Here is a 13,096-nt window from a genome sequence, read left to right as displayed (position 1 = left end):
ACCATCCCACTATCCAGCTTCCTAGGGCGATTAGGGTTACCTGTCGCCGGGACCGCATGGCACACTCCTCCAGTGTCTCTGCTGCCTCCATCTTGCCCTGACGCCTGTACAATGCTCCCAGGTTCCGCAAGGTAGTGTTCACTGTTGGACTGAAAGACAACAGGAAACGTGAGGCTGACACATGATCTCAACTATCCTCATGGCCACAGCCTCCCTCTTGGTCCCTGGCATTCCTGGAACTGGCTCTCAGCAGTATAGGACTGACTCAGCTCTGTATGCATCAGTGGCTTCCTCATTCTATGTCCACAGTTTGTATTAATTAGGAAGGCAAAAAGCACTGGGGGGGAGCTCTTGATAACTTGCATGGTCCTGTCCAGGCTACTGGAGTGGCTCAGCAGGAGCCTTTGGACTCAAGAAGCCTGGAACCTGGCCTTCTGGGATGGCCCATATACTACAGTTCCCTGCAGAGCCTAGATCCAGGCTCCCTGAAGACAAGTAGCAGCAGCCACAGTAATACAGATGCCAAGTGTCCCCCAAGAAGCTCAGCCCCCTCACCCACTGCAAAAGCCCAGCACAGCTAGCACAAATGAAGAACATGGGGAAAAGAGCACCTTGGTCCCAGAAGGGATCAGCTACAGAGCTGGATGCAATGGCCCATAGCTCACCACAGATGGGTAGATTCAATGAGCCTTCATCTTACCTGCTGACCTTGCAAGCTTTGTACCAGCCACCGTACTCAGCATAAGGGGTGCTATCTCGGTGTTTGCTCTGCAAGACAAGGGGAGAAAAAGGATAGTTAGATCAGCCTTTGGCTACTGTTTTCTCTCATCCTTCCTGCCTGACCAGTAAGTGTAAGATCAGGATTCATGTCCCAGGCATACTCCCCCTCTGCCCGCGAGTCCCAGTTACCCACTGCTAGGTCTTACTCCACTGCTTTGGCCTATGGCAGCTCAGCATTTGGCCATCACTAGAATCTTAAACCCCCTGGGGATCTGCATGAAGAACCCCCGGGTCCTTGGAGCCAATTTAAACCATAAAACACATCCTCAGGCAATGGTGTTTTCAGACTGTCCTGGTGCTGGTGCAGTGGGGGCTCCTTTACCTACTGCCCAGCCTCAGCTCATTGAGACAGTATTACCACAAGCATTACTGCTGGTTCCCAAGCCAGCAAGACACATATACAATGAATGTGAGCCAGCAATAACACATGACGCCACTGGAGCACAACATGAGATTATATTAAGAACTACAGAATCCCAGAGTTGGTCTAAAAAGCCCAGAAACCTAGTCCCTTTGATCTCAGCAGCTTGACTATCTGAGGTAACATGTGCCCAAATCTAGGGCAAGCAGCAGAAACTGGGGGCTTAGCACCACCTAACATCCACACCTTTTTTTCTGAAGACTAATCTTAACTGCTAGTTAAGATCCACCAGGCTTATTTCAGCAGTCTGGCTCAAGCATCCTGTTCCTCAAGAGAATCTCCTTGCTGGACCAAGTCTTTCTAAAAAGAAGAATGCCCAGCCCCAAGTACCAAATCCCAGGGCAGACAGCATCTGAGTGACACCATGCTGGCTATCTTTAGGAGCTGGACCACTCCACCTGGCCCTCGTTCAGCTGGCTGGCAAAGGACAACCTAGACCTGGGCAGGGTCAAAGCCTAAGCTAGCAGGCTTGCTGACACCACCTCAAAAGGGAAATGCCTCAGTCGAATCTCAGTTAGCTGTGGGTAGTCACAGGCTATATGTTCAGAGTTCCTGTCTGCCTGCAAGACCAAGCATGCTCTGCAGGAATTTGGACCCCTGTCTGCAACTGTTCCTGCATGGGTAAATGATCAACGTCACAGGAACAGTGGTGATATCAATAGGCCACAAGGTGCTGCCCACCTCAGCAGTGGAAAAAGAACGTGTCCAACATTCCAACTACCACTTTGCAGAGCACAGCTAGGGCCGCTGCTGGCATCCCACAGCTTAGGGGCTGACTCTGTACACAACTTCCAGAAACAGACGGCAAGAAGTTGGGTGCTGCAATTCAATGGCCCATGCAGCCATCTGGAGGCAAAGTACACCCATGCTCTGGAGGTTGGTGTGCCCCAAAGCTTGACTATACATCACCCTAACTTGTACTGTCTTTCATTGTACAGGATCTGGGAGTCTGACAGCTCATGTTCTGCTGCAGGATATTCACCTAGCACAAACAACCTGCACCTGGACCCCTGCCCAAACTTGAGGCTCCTAACCTGCAACAGAACTGTCTCTCTCAGACAAGGTCAAATGTCATGTGAAGAAGCATCTCAGCAAATTCACCATACCAACCTTTAGTCTCCTGCAGTGGAGCTGCCCATGAAAAGGGCCCTGCACCCTTCACAGGCGTGGTCCCACAGCCAAGGGCCTTATGCATCTGGCTCCTCCCCAGAACCAGTGGAGCACAGTTGGCTTGATGACTGAGTAAGGGAAATGTCCTCTACTCAGTCTTCAAGCCTTTCAGCCCCATCCCCATGTCTACAGGAGCCTCCAAGAATCTAAGCAGCACAGGCTAGGAGGACGTGCAGTTAGGGCCTCTTGTCTCTGGAGAGTTACAGCATGCTTGGCAGTAGGGGACAGACTGTGGTACAAACTCTGCATTAGCTCCTTACCCCTGCTTTGAAACTGACCTGCTATGCACTGCAACATTACCCCTCACCCCCAGGATCTCCATGTGTGTATATTCACCAAAGAGTCAGGGGATTCCGGTAGCCCATACCCTCCCTACCCACAGATGTTTAACAATGAAACTGCCCCATGCCCACCGCTGCCTTGACACTGGCAAATCCACCCTTCCCAGCATTTAACCCCAACACAGCACCATTGTATGAAACAAACAAGAAAAAAAGTGAAGCTCTGGAAGATGGGTTTGACATTTTTTAATAGAAGACAGACAAATAAGCTACCAAAACTTGTACCACAGTAAGGGATGGAGTGGTGGGAGCAGGGGTAAGCTAGCACTGAGAACAGGTCAGGAAGGGCCTGCCTGCTAGTGCTCCACTCCAGGTCTAAGGTGGGAAGATGCCCCTGAACTAAAATCTAGTACCTCTATCCTTCTATCCAGGACATAGCTGTCAGCCTCTATACTAGCCCTAGAACTGGAGTAAGAAGATACCAGGACACCAACAGCTGCTAATCAAAAGAAACTGTTAATTGAGTGCACTGGGAAGAGATGGGGGCAGAAGATAGACTCCTCCCAACCCCTGCCCTTCTGTTGCCCGCCCCCACTAGACTCAGTAAGTCTCTAGTCTCAGCAGCAGCCCTAAAATATCTCAGCCCTATACACACAGCAGAGACTCTACTTACTCAGCTGCATGGGACAGGGCCTGAGCCACAACACTAGTTCTATGTGGACGGTCATGACAGGAGTCCAGCTTTGGGAGGGGATGTTCACACTGAGCATATACAGGGAGCAGGAGGTGGGATGGAGGTGCTGGGAGAGCAAGGCATGAGGGCTGTCTCAAGATCCAGACATGGAGGGTGGTAACTAGTAGAGGAGCTCAGGCAGCTAAAAGACCTTCCCCAGTACAGCTGCTGTAGGGTGGGGGAGAATGCCTTTCCACAGACTTCCTGGCAACCCAGGCCAAATGCATGCATGTCAGCCATGCCTGCTACAACACTTGCTCTGGGGTATGTCCCCCCACCCAGCCCTGCAGCTGCCTGGCAGATAGAGCTCTGGGTACATGGGGAGAGCAGCTAGCTAAGCTGAGCAGTTCCTTCAGGGGAAGCTTGGCAGTACAGGAAGCAGAGGCCCTCTCCTCCACTCCTCACCCAGGCACTGCTTTGGAGTAGCTGGCACAGAAAAAAGTTCCATTCTGCTGCCACAGCCCAAACCCTGCCATGCCAGGGCTCTCCTCCTCATCAACACTTCTCTGTATACAGAGCAACCTAGAAAGCTGGTATAGGAAAGGCACATTAACTCCAGCACACCCCCTTCTTGCATAGATAGCACTTTGGCATCTTCTGGAAGGGCTAAAGATCTAGATGGCATAGGACATCTCAGAGAGAGAACACAAACAAGAGAAAGAGAGAGAGGAGACAGAGAACAAACGAGAGAGAGAATGAACAAATGAAGAGATGCCTTGTAATGCTTTCACCCACATTACAAAGATAAGGCCTTTTACTGAAGGCATCCCCTTCACTCTCCAGGAGAGCACAGGGAGTCCAGCCCATCCCTCAGCTGCCAGCCTACTGACAATTGCTGAGCTTCACTACCTGCCAATTTCCAAATTGGATCCCTCCCCACAACCTACTCTTCTCCAGATAATCCCCATCTGCAAACCCAGCTGGGCATGTGTCTAAGAGATCACAGACCCATACGGGAATGGTGGCACTACAGCCCTCCTACCTCCTTGCACACAAGCTATGGGAACCTTCTACCTGTCCAAGTTGCTAGGTGAGTGCCATGCAGAGGCATGTCTGCTTGCAAAGCTTCTACCATACAGCTGGAAGGAGCTAGGATCTGCTGCCTGCCCTCCCTCCCTCCCTCCCAAGGCCCAGTGCTCCACGAGGCTACAGAGGCAGACTTATTGCCCTGGCTTTAAGGAGGCCCAGGCAGAATTCTATGACCTGTTCCTGCTTAAGCCATAAATTGCAAAAGGCTCTTTAGAAAGGTGATGGCAACAGCATGCTGCAGCATTCTCCCAGGTCTGTCTGCCACTTCTCAGGCTCTCCAGCCCCACAATCAGCCCTATGGGCTGCCCCAGGAATGAATGGTGGGGTGAGCAGTAGAGGCTAAGTTCCTGTGGTACAGCAACACTGCCTCTCCGCCGTCTTCTGCATCCAACATGTCCTAGGGAGAGCACTACAAGCAAAGAGAAAACATGCAGGCAAGCCAGAGCAAGCTTCACCGCCCCCACTCCAAAGAGCAGCTAGACCCCTGCCACCCACTGTCATCCACTCCTATATCAGCTCCAGTGAGTAGCTGTGGTGCCCTTCCTCCCAGGCCTCCTCTGTAGGACTATGCTATCCCCAAGCCTAGAGGCTGCCACTGGGGGCCTCATTCTCATGCCTGTTCCCCCTGCTGGCCAGAACCAGGTGCAGAATCTGCTTTGTTGTACACACACCAGAGACAACTCCTGACTGTGGCAAACAGAAAATACTTCAGCCCCCAAAATGCTCCCTATGCCCCATCCCAGCTGCACGGCTGGGCTGTTCTGAGGTCACTCACCTTGCTCATCTCCTCCCTTTCCTCTGCATGCATCCAGATCGGCTTGTGCTCATCTGTGCAGGAAGAACACAGGAGAGCACTGCTCACCATCTTGCCATGCTCCTTCAGAGGGGCTAGGCTGCAGCACTACTCCCCGATTCCAAACAGGGGGCCCCCTCTAGCAAGCAAGGGAGCATGGTACAGGGCCAGCCTGGAAAGAGGCAGAGAATGCCTGTGGGGGATGTGCCCACTGTTTCAGAGAATACCTCCTACTGCTCTCTCTCTGGGAAGCCATCTATTTTGATGGCCTCTCCTTGGAGCAGACCCATGCCTCAGCACAGGCACAGCACCTGCTTGCTACAGTTGCTCCTCTCCACATGTTTCCAAACAGGACTTCCCTTGAAACCCACCAGCCACTGACCCAGAAGAGGCTGAGAGCAATCTATTTGCTTGCATGAGTTGGAAGGAAAGGGCAGAACAGCATAAATGGCAAAACAGAACTTAGGACCAGCTCTTCAGGCAAATTGCTACAAAGCCTGGGAGGTGCATCATGGGCTGCTTCTTGCCCCACCTGGCTGAGAGCAGCAGACTGCATGGAGACAGGCAGGCAGGTGCCAAATGCAGTGAAACCTTGCAGAGATACCTTCCATCTGCGTGGGAGCGCTGCACCCAGCCACTGGGAGGCCGGTCCCAGGGCCCAAACTAGACTCCCCATCCAGTTGTACGTACCATCTACAGAGCCAAACTCCTTCACATGGGCACGAGTGAGGATCTCCTTGTACAGCACCTCAGCTTCCTTGTACTTGCCTTGTTTAAGGTAGCAGGAGGCCTGTAGCCAACACAGAGGATGTGGCTCAAGCCCCAAGAGATGATTACACCACAGCTCCCCCTCTTCAGAAAGTTTCCCACCGTTTCCTCCTCCACCTCTTACACAGATGGTATCCCCAGTCTCCCACATCCCTTACCCAGCCCCCTCCACCCTGTAAGAAGACCCCAGACAGACCCACCAGGTTGTTCTTGGTTTTGGCCACATTCGGGTCATCAGGGCCCAGGCGACTCTCGTAGATCTCCAATGCCCGGCAGTAGTAGTACTCAACCTCCTCATATTTGCCCTGATTCTGGCACAGCAGCGCCAGGTTGTTCAGCTGCTTGGCCACATCCGGGTGGTCTTTGCCTAGGACCTGGGAAGCCAGAGAAGAGAAATATCAGATAGAAGCTCCTTCAAGACCATTTTAAGCCTTTGGAGATGGCATGGAAGCTTCTCCTCAGAATCCTGGATATCCCAAGCTCTGCCTAGAGGGGCCCTATCTAGAAGATCATTTGCCTAGCACCCCTAGAATGAAAGACAGGAAGCAAGAAGACTCTAAATGGCCCCTCAGTGTGTATGACCTTTAACCTCCTGTAAGCCCAAGTGTTAGGGAGGATGGGAGAAGAGGTGCCATAATGTCAGTCTGAAAGCAAAGCTGAAAGGAAAGAGACAATAAGGCAGAGATCAGCAGCACTAGGGAATGTTACAGGAACCAGACAGTTATTTGTAGAGCATGGGACACTTCTTCCCACCCAGACTGGGGGGACTATATTGGTACCATTTCCTGCATTTCTGAAAGTAAAGGAGCAGGACACCAGGAGGAATTGGGACTGGTGCCCTCCTGCAGAACCCTGAAGAGGGTGAGTAATGGGGCTGATACCTTCTCACGAATTTCTAGGGCTCGTTTGCACAGTGGCTCTGCCTCCTTGTACTTCCCTCTTTTGCCATAGAGAACAGCCAGGTTGTTCAGTGTTGCTGCTACCTGCAAAAACCATAAGTCACATCCAGTGAAGCGGAGGCGGACTCAGGAAAAAAAAAAAAGAGAAAAAGTGATGGGAGTTGGTGGGAACATGGACATTAGTTCCTTCTCACTCAGCACTGCTGCACAGTACCTTGAGAGACAGCAGCAAGAGCATCCCAGTACCTCAAACAAGTAAGAGCAACCCAGAGCCATCAGCTGGTATTGGGGGTATTCAGAAAGGCTGCATGTAATTAATACTGTTCTGGAGGAGTTTAACAGAATTCAGGATTGGGACAGCACAGCCAGTCATCCAAGCATGAGGCTTGGGGAGTTGGGGCAGAGTACTGGGTACCAACCCTGCAAAGAGATCCCCTCAACCCAATGCCATAGCACATATAGCTCTCCTTGGGTACCTGCAGTCCCAGTAACACTACCTAGCCTACAGCCTCATAGCCAGACATGACCTAGCCATGGGTAACAAGGGAAGCATGATGCAGAATTTAGGCAACATTCCCAAGCCCTGCATTACCAGTGCCGGGGGGTAAGGACCAACACCTGGGCCAAGGGTGAAAGATACTCACTGCAGGGTGGTCTTTGCCCAGGGTCTTCTCACGAATTGAGAGTGCATCATTCAGCAAATGAGCTGCCTCTTTGTATTTATTCTGATCCCTGCAGTGCAGAGCCAGGCAATTATTGCAGGTCTAAGGTACTGACATCCAGAACATGCAAAGCTTGGTAAAACACTGCCACCCCACCCCTTTCCAAGAGACTTTCCCCCCCACAACCCATTGCTTTCTCCAAAGTCCAGCCTGCACTGTGCTGCCCTCAAATTCAGCCCCCTACAACACTCTCACAATCTATCAAAAGGGCCTGCCCCTCCCACAGTTCTCTGTGATCTCCATATATACTAACAGGGCCCAGATTGCAAGATGATTACTGACCCACAGCCTTTTTCTAGAGGCAGATTCTGCCAGTTGGTGGACTTCACATCTGCATACGGCCTGTATTGGCACATCAGATAGAGCAGCAAAGCCCTGCTTCCCTACCTGTATACAAGCGCCAGGATGTTGAGCATGGTAGCCACATCAGGATGATCATGGCCTGAAGTCTTCTCTAGATCTTCCAGTGCCTGCTTGCAGAGTGGCACAGCCACCTCATAACGCCCCTGTGAGGCATACTGAATCACCAGGTTGTGGAGGGTACGCAGGCGTGCTGGAATCTCATAACCACCCTGCTGAGCTGCTGCCGCTGCACTGCTGTGCTGGTGGGGCACTGCAGAACACACAAAAGGAGTCAACTGGGGGGTGCAAGCTATGCTGCTCCCACTTTCCCCAAGCCAGCCTGGGCTTTTGGTGCAGGAACCAGCAGTCAGGTTGGGTGGGGGCAGTGCACGAAGCAGAACACTTACATCCTGGGCCATGCTCCTCCTCCTCATTGGGGAACAGATCATCTAGAGAGTCCTTGGTAGAGTCACCTTCTTTCTCCTCCTAACAAAGAGAGAGAAGGAAGCACAAAACCGGCCACATGTGCTATGAGCATCTCAGGGAATTTACATCATATAAAACATATCAGTAAAAACATGCATCAGTAAAGAAGTTTGGCCATCAGTAAAAGGTTTGCAGATTGTCAGTTAATAAGAACACCCTCCCCCCCTCCAATTTCTCTTGGGTTGGGAACCCAGCTCCAAGTCTTGATGGGCCTGTGTGCTGTGATGTGGGGTCCTGCCTAAGCCCAGCATGAAGACACCTTCCCCCTTTACCCTCCCTACTTTGAGGCTAAAGGAGCCCCTGCAGGTGTGGGATGAGGTGCATGCCAGGGACTGTGAAATGAATTGCTAGACTCAGGCTGCAAAAATTGGGCACCCTGCTTACACCCATGGGACTGTTCTGGGCACTAGTGCACCTTGTAGCACCAACTCTTACCGAAGGGGAGACATCCTCATCATATTTCTTCAGCTGGTTCATGAACTCCAGGTGCTTCTTCTCCTCTTCTAGCTGGGCCACAGTCTGCTCACTGCGCTGCAGCTTCTGCTGGGTGTTGGCCAGCTCATCCCGCAGCCACTGGTTCTCCTGGCACAGTCTCCGTACCTGAGCGCGCAGTTTCTGCTTTTCTGATTCCACAGCATTCAGGTGGTTGGACAGAGCCATCATCACCTGGACCAGAAACATCAACGAGGCCACATTAATCCAACAAGAGGAGCTGAACAACTCCCCAGTGTGCCAAGTGTTCCCCCGCCCTGATGTGCCAAGACTACCTTCATAAAGGAAGCACCTCCCTAACCTGCGTGCTGCCCCTGGGACAAGCAAAGTAGTATCAGCCCTCCTGCAATGGCCCCAGCCACTGTGCTGCAGGGTCCTTTCCCAGCATGCTCCATAGCAGAGCCTCTCACCTGAGCCTCCCCAAGTCCCAGCTCAATCATTTCCACCGACTTGCGGAGCAGGTTGGATTTCTCATGCACTAGGTTAGCCTCCTCATCCTTCTTCAGACATTTGATGGTTTCTAACAGGCTGTGTAGGATGGAGTTGTGCTCATTCTTGAGGGCCTCCAGCCCCTGCATCACCAGCTTGGTATTAGATATTATCTCGTCCTGGCTCAGTTTGTCCAGCTTCTCCTCCCTTGGATACACCATGGTGGACATAGTCTTTTTTCCCCACACAGACACCTGAAGAGAAAATCAAAGCGTGTTAACATTCCACCAGAGAAGCATGTACTTAATGGAGGCTGAAGAGCTCCAGGCCCAAACAGTTCAGAGCAGAGGCCAAGGACTGGGATGGAAACAGTGCTGCCCTTTCCCAGTTCTTCCCTTCCTGGCCTACACAGTGCAAGGGGACAGGTAGGGGGCAGGGAGTGCTGGCTGTCACTTGGAGCAGCATACTTAGGCAGGAGACAGAGGGTCAGCATTAGAACCAGCTGCCTCCCCACTGCCCACAATCTTGTCAGCCAAGAAAGTGAATTTAGCAATCACTCAAAAGCTAAAAAACAAATCAGCAAGAACTCCAGTAGACACACTTTGAGCTCAGAGGTCATCAGAACTCATCTGGGAACCAAGTGCAAGGAGTCTCCAGGAACACTCAGTGCCTGTTGTTGGGGGGAGATGGAAAGAAGCCAAGCAAAGCAGCTTGCTTCCTCAGTGGCAAGTCCCTTAGAAAAGCAGGCAAAGAGGCGCGCACAGTGCACCACTCAGCCAGCCTACAGACCACAAACCTCCCCCACTGCCTTGAAGGTCAGACCCAAAGAACAGAGAACAGGACCACAAACAGAGTTTGCAGAGAGCAAGAGGGAAAAGATCCACATATAGCCCTGCAGGTTTGTTTGCCTGTGGGATTTGTTGGCATTATTGTACTACCTCAATAGCAGAGTTATACCACTGTATCCACCCCCATTTGGGCACACTTCACCCAGAACAAGCAGCTTTTCTTCCACTGCACTTGATTTTTTTGCTGACAGCCTGGGTAGTGTTGTCAGAAGTGGAACCCTTGAACCAAAGAGTCTCAATTCTTCCATTTCATCTTTTTCCTTCCCATGCCTTGGTTTCCCCACACAACAGAACAGTACCAACCTACTTGCCCCTGTAAGAGTTAGTATGTATACAGCATCCTGATTACCCTCAGGATCCTCCATCAGAGCCCTACTTCATGAATGGGAGCAGCACGCACTCAGGAGCCCTGAGCCAGAATTAACTGTTATCAGAGGAAAAGGCTGCCACACTTGAGAGCTCTGCCACTCAGAGCACATGACACACTGGACATACAAACAACTACCCATATCATTAAGTCAGACATGCCCTTGGTCCCTTCTCCCCCCAGTCCAAAATCTGCCCTCTCCATGCCCATGTCCACAGTCAGGGTACCAAATGGAAATGACCCCTCTAGTGCTTGGCCCCTTTGGACTCCAACTTGAGTATCCCAGCTGTCCCCACTTAAAAAAGCTTAACAAGAGTCTTGAGACAGAACCTGCAGCCTCAGACAAGCCACTGCTTACCTTGCCCGGTGACTAGCAAGTGCTGAACTCTCCTCTAGATCAAGTCAGTGCCATAGATGCATCCCAGTTCTAGATGTGCAGCAGCCACTGGTAGGGTCTGCCAAGCAGCACCTCTGTGGGCAGAGAGTTATAACAGGCAAAGCAACCTGAACTCATGTGACCCTGCTGGCAGGAAGCTGGCAGTCAGCCAAGGTATTATACCAGCCAGGCAAGTGAGGGAAGGCAGTGCCAACAGATTTGTCTTTGTTCTGCTCTGTAGACCCACCTCTGTGTATTTTGGGTCCTTTGCTCAGCAACGGCTGCCTGCCTGTTTACAGAAGCAAACAAATCCTGGTTCACGTGTAGCACAAGGGAAGCCAGATCAATGCCTGTCTCTGCAGTCCCACCCTAGCTGGGCACTCCCACTACTTCCAGGGAGGCAGCTGCTCAGCTCAAAGGGCTTCCAAGAGTCTCTAGTGCCAAGGCAGTCCTAGCGAGAGCACCAGCATACTTAGATGTGGAGAAGATTATCCAAATATAGTGAGATAGTGTAGCAGAAGGGGAGTAGCCAGGCAAAGAACAAGGGAACTGCTATGCAGGTATGGAGCAAAACTGGCTCTGCAAGGTACTGTGCAATGGGACAGAAGACAAGGATGACCACAGTACATCCTGGGAAGCAATTCTGAGGGAGCCAGATATGATGAAGGGAGTCTTCACCATATCTGCAGTGGCTTGGAAGAGGAAATTTATTTATAGTTTAGATTTATAACCCACCCTATCCAGCAGGCTCAGAGTAGCTTACAACAAACCATCCCCACAGATCACAGTTTGAGAGAACCTCAGAAAGAAGTAAAGGTAGATGTTATTTACTTGCATTTTAAAAAGGCTTTTGACACAGTGTTGCACCCAATTCTTATAAGTAAACTAAGTAGCTGTGACATGGATATTTTTCAGTCAGGTGCGTGGAAAACTGGCTTATGGGACACACCCAGAAAGTGGTGGTGGATGGGTTGGTTTCTACCTGGAGAGATGGGGGTAGTGGTGTCCCCCAAGGCTCTGTCCTTGGACCAGCACTGTTCAACATCTTCATCAGTGATTTGGATGAGGGTGTAGAAAGCACTCTGTCCAAATTTGCAGATGACACCAAACTATGGGATATAGTAAACACACTAGAGGGTAGGCAGTGAATTCAGACAGATTTGGACAGACAGGGGAAGTGGGCGGATCAGAACAGGACACAATTTAACAAAGATAAGTGCAAAGTGCTGCACCTGGGGAGAAAGAATCACCAATATACCTATAGACTGGGAAGTACCACTCTAAGTAGCACAGCAGCAGAAAGGGACCTTGGAGTCAGTCAACACAAAAATGAACATGAGTTGCCAATGTGACAAGGTAATAAGTAAGGCTAACCATGCTCTTTCCTGCATTAGTAGGTGCGTCACGAGCAGATCTAGGGAGGTGATACTTCCCCTCTATGCAGCACTGGTGAGGCTGCAGCTGGAGTACTGCATCCAGCTTTGGGCGCTGCACTTCAAGAGGGAGGTGGAGAACCTGGAAAGGGTTCAGAGGAGGGCTACTCTTATGGCTGAGGGCCTAAGGGCAAGATCTTATGAACACAGACTGAGAGACCTGAATCTCTTCAACCTCTGCAAGACAAGGCTGAGAGGTGATCTTGTGATGGTCTACAAGCTTGTCGGGCGGGGGGAAGGGGAGTGTCAGCAGGGAATAGGGGATACTCTGTTTACCAGGGCACCCCTCAAGGTTACTAGAAACAACAGCCATAAATTGAAGAAGAGCAGATTTAGATTGGACATCAGGAAGAAATTCTTTACGGCAAGGGTTGCCAAAATATGGAATGGGCTTCCAAGGGAGGTGATGCTTTCCCCTACCTTGGAAGTGTTCAAAAGGAGATTAGACAAACACCTGGCTGTGGTTACTTGACCCCACTGCACTTTCCTGCCCAGAGAAGGGGGTCACTCAATGATCTAATAGGTCCCTTCTAACCCTAGAAATCTATGAAATCTATGACTGGGGAGAAATGCAACCTTAGGAGGGATGGAAGTTGCAGGTATTCTTGGAACCGCATTGCTAATGTTGTTAGGCAAACAAGCAGTCACACCGAGGCACACCAGCCCTCAAACCCACAACAGGGGTCTGCCCACACTGTAACAAAGGTTACTGAAAAGAGATAACTCT

At 51.1% G+C, this 13,096-nt stretch overlaps 2 protein-coding genes across 7 annotated transcripts in view; both read right to left on the bottom strand.

Annotated features, from left to right (window-relative positions):
* Nucleotides 1–13,096, bottom strand: part of PPP2R5D (protein phosphatase 2 regulatory subunit B'delta) — a 1,176,261-nt gene that overhangs the window by 558,282 nt on the left and 604,883 nt on the right. The gene's annotated exons all lie outside the window — the stretch shown is intronic.
* Nucleotides 1–13,096, bottom strand: part of KLC4 (kinesin light chain 4) — a 50,040-nt gene that overhangs the window by 24,217 nt on the left and 12,727 nt on the right. For 4 of the 6 annotated variants that reach the window (XM_019548989.1, XM_019548991.1, XM_019548992.1 and 1 more), the window contains exons 2-12: nt 9,327–9,599; nt 8,860–9,090; nt 8,346–8,424; nt 7,984–8,209; nt 7,519–7,606; nt 6,857–6,958; nt 6,176–6,349; nt 5,898–5,997; nt 5,190–5,242; nt 701–768; nt 41–149 (exon numbers count right to left, since the gene is read on the bottom strand). In XM_019548989.1, the coding sequence (XP_019404534.1) occupies nt 41–149; nt 701–768; nt 5,190–5,242; nt 5,898–5,997; nt 6,176–6,349; nt 6,857–6,958; nt 7,519–7,606; nt 7,984–8,209; nt 8,346–8,424; nt 8,860–9,090; nt 9,327–9,575 (1,479 nt within the window). In that variant the 5' untranslated portion in view covers nt 9,576–9,599. Of the gene's footprint in view, nt 1–40; nt 150–700; nt 769–2,883; nt 4,824–5,189; nt 5,243–5,897; nt 5,998–6,175; nt 6,350–6,856; nt 6,959–7,518; nt 7,607–7,983; nt 8,210–8,345; nt 8,425–8,859; nt 9,091–9,326; nt 9,600–10,918; nt 11,032–13,096 lie in introns of those variants that run through there. The other 2 variants (XM_019548990.1, XM_019548994.1) reach the window with 2 other exon arrangements.

Source organism: Crocodylus porosus, unplaced genomic scaffold (assembly GCF_001723895.1).
Source record: "Crocodylus porosus isolate Cpor-Errol unplaced genomic scaffold, CroPor_comp1, whole genome shotgun sequence".
NCBI lineage: Eukaryota > Metazoa > Chordata > Crocodylia > Crocodylidae > Crocodylus > Crocodylus porosus.
This window is presented reverse-complemented; position numbering and strand designations above follow the sequence as displayed.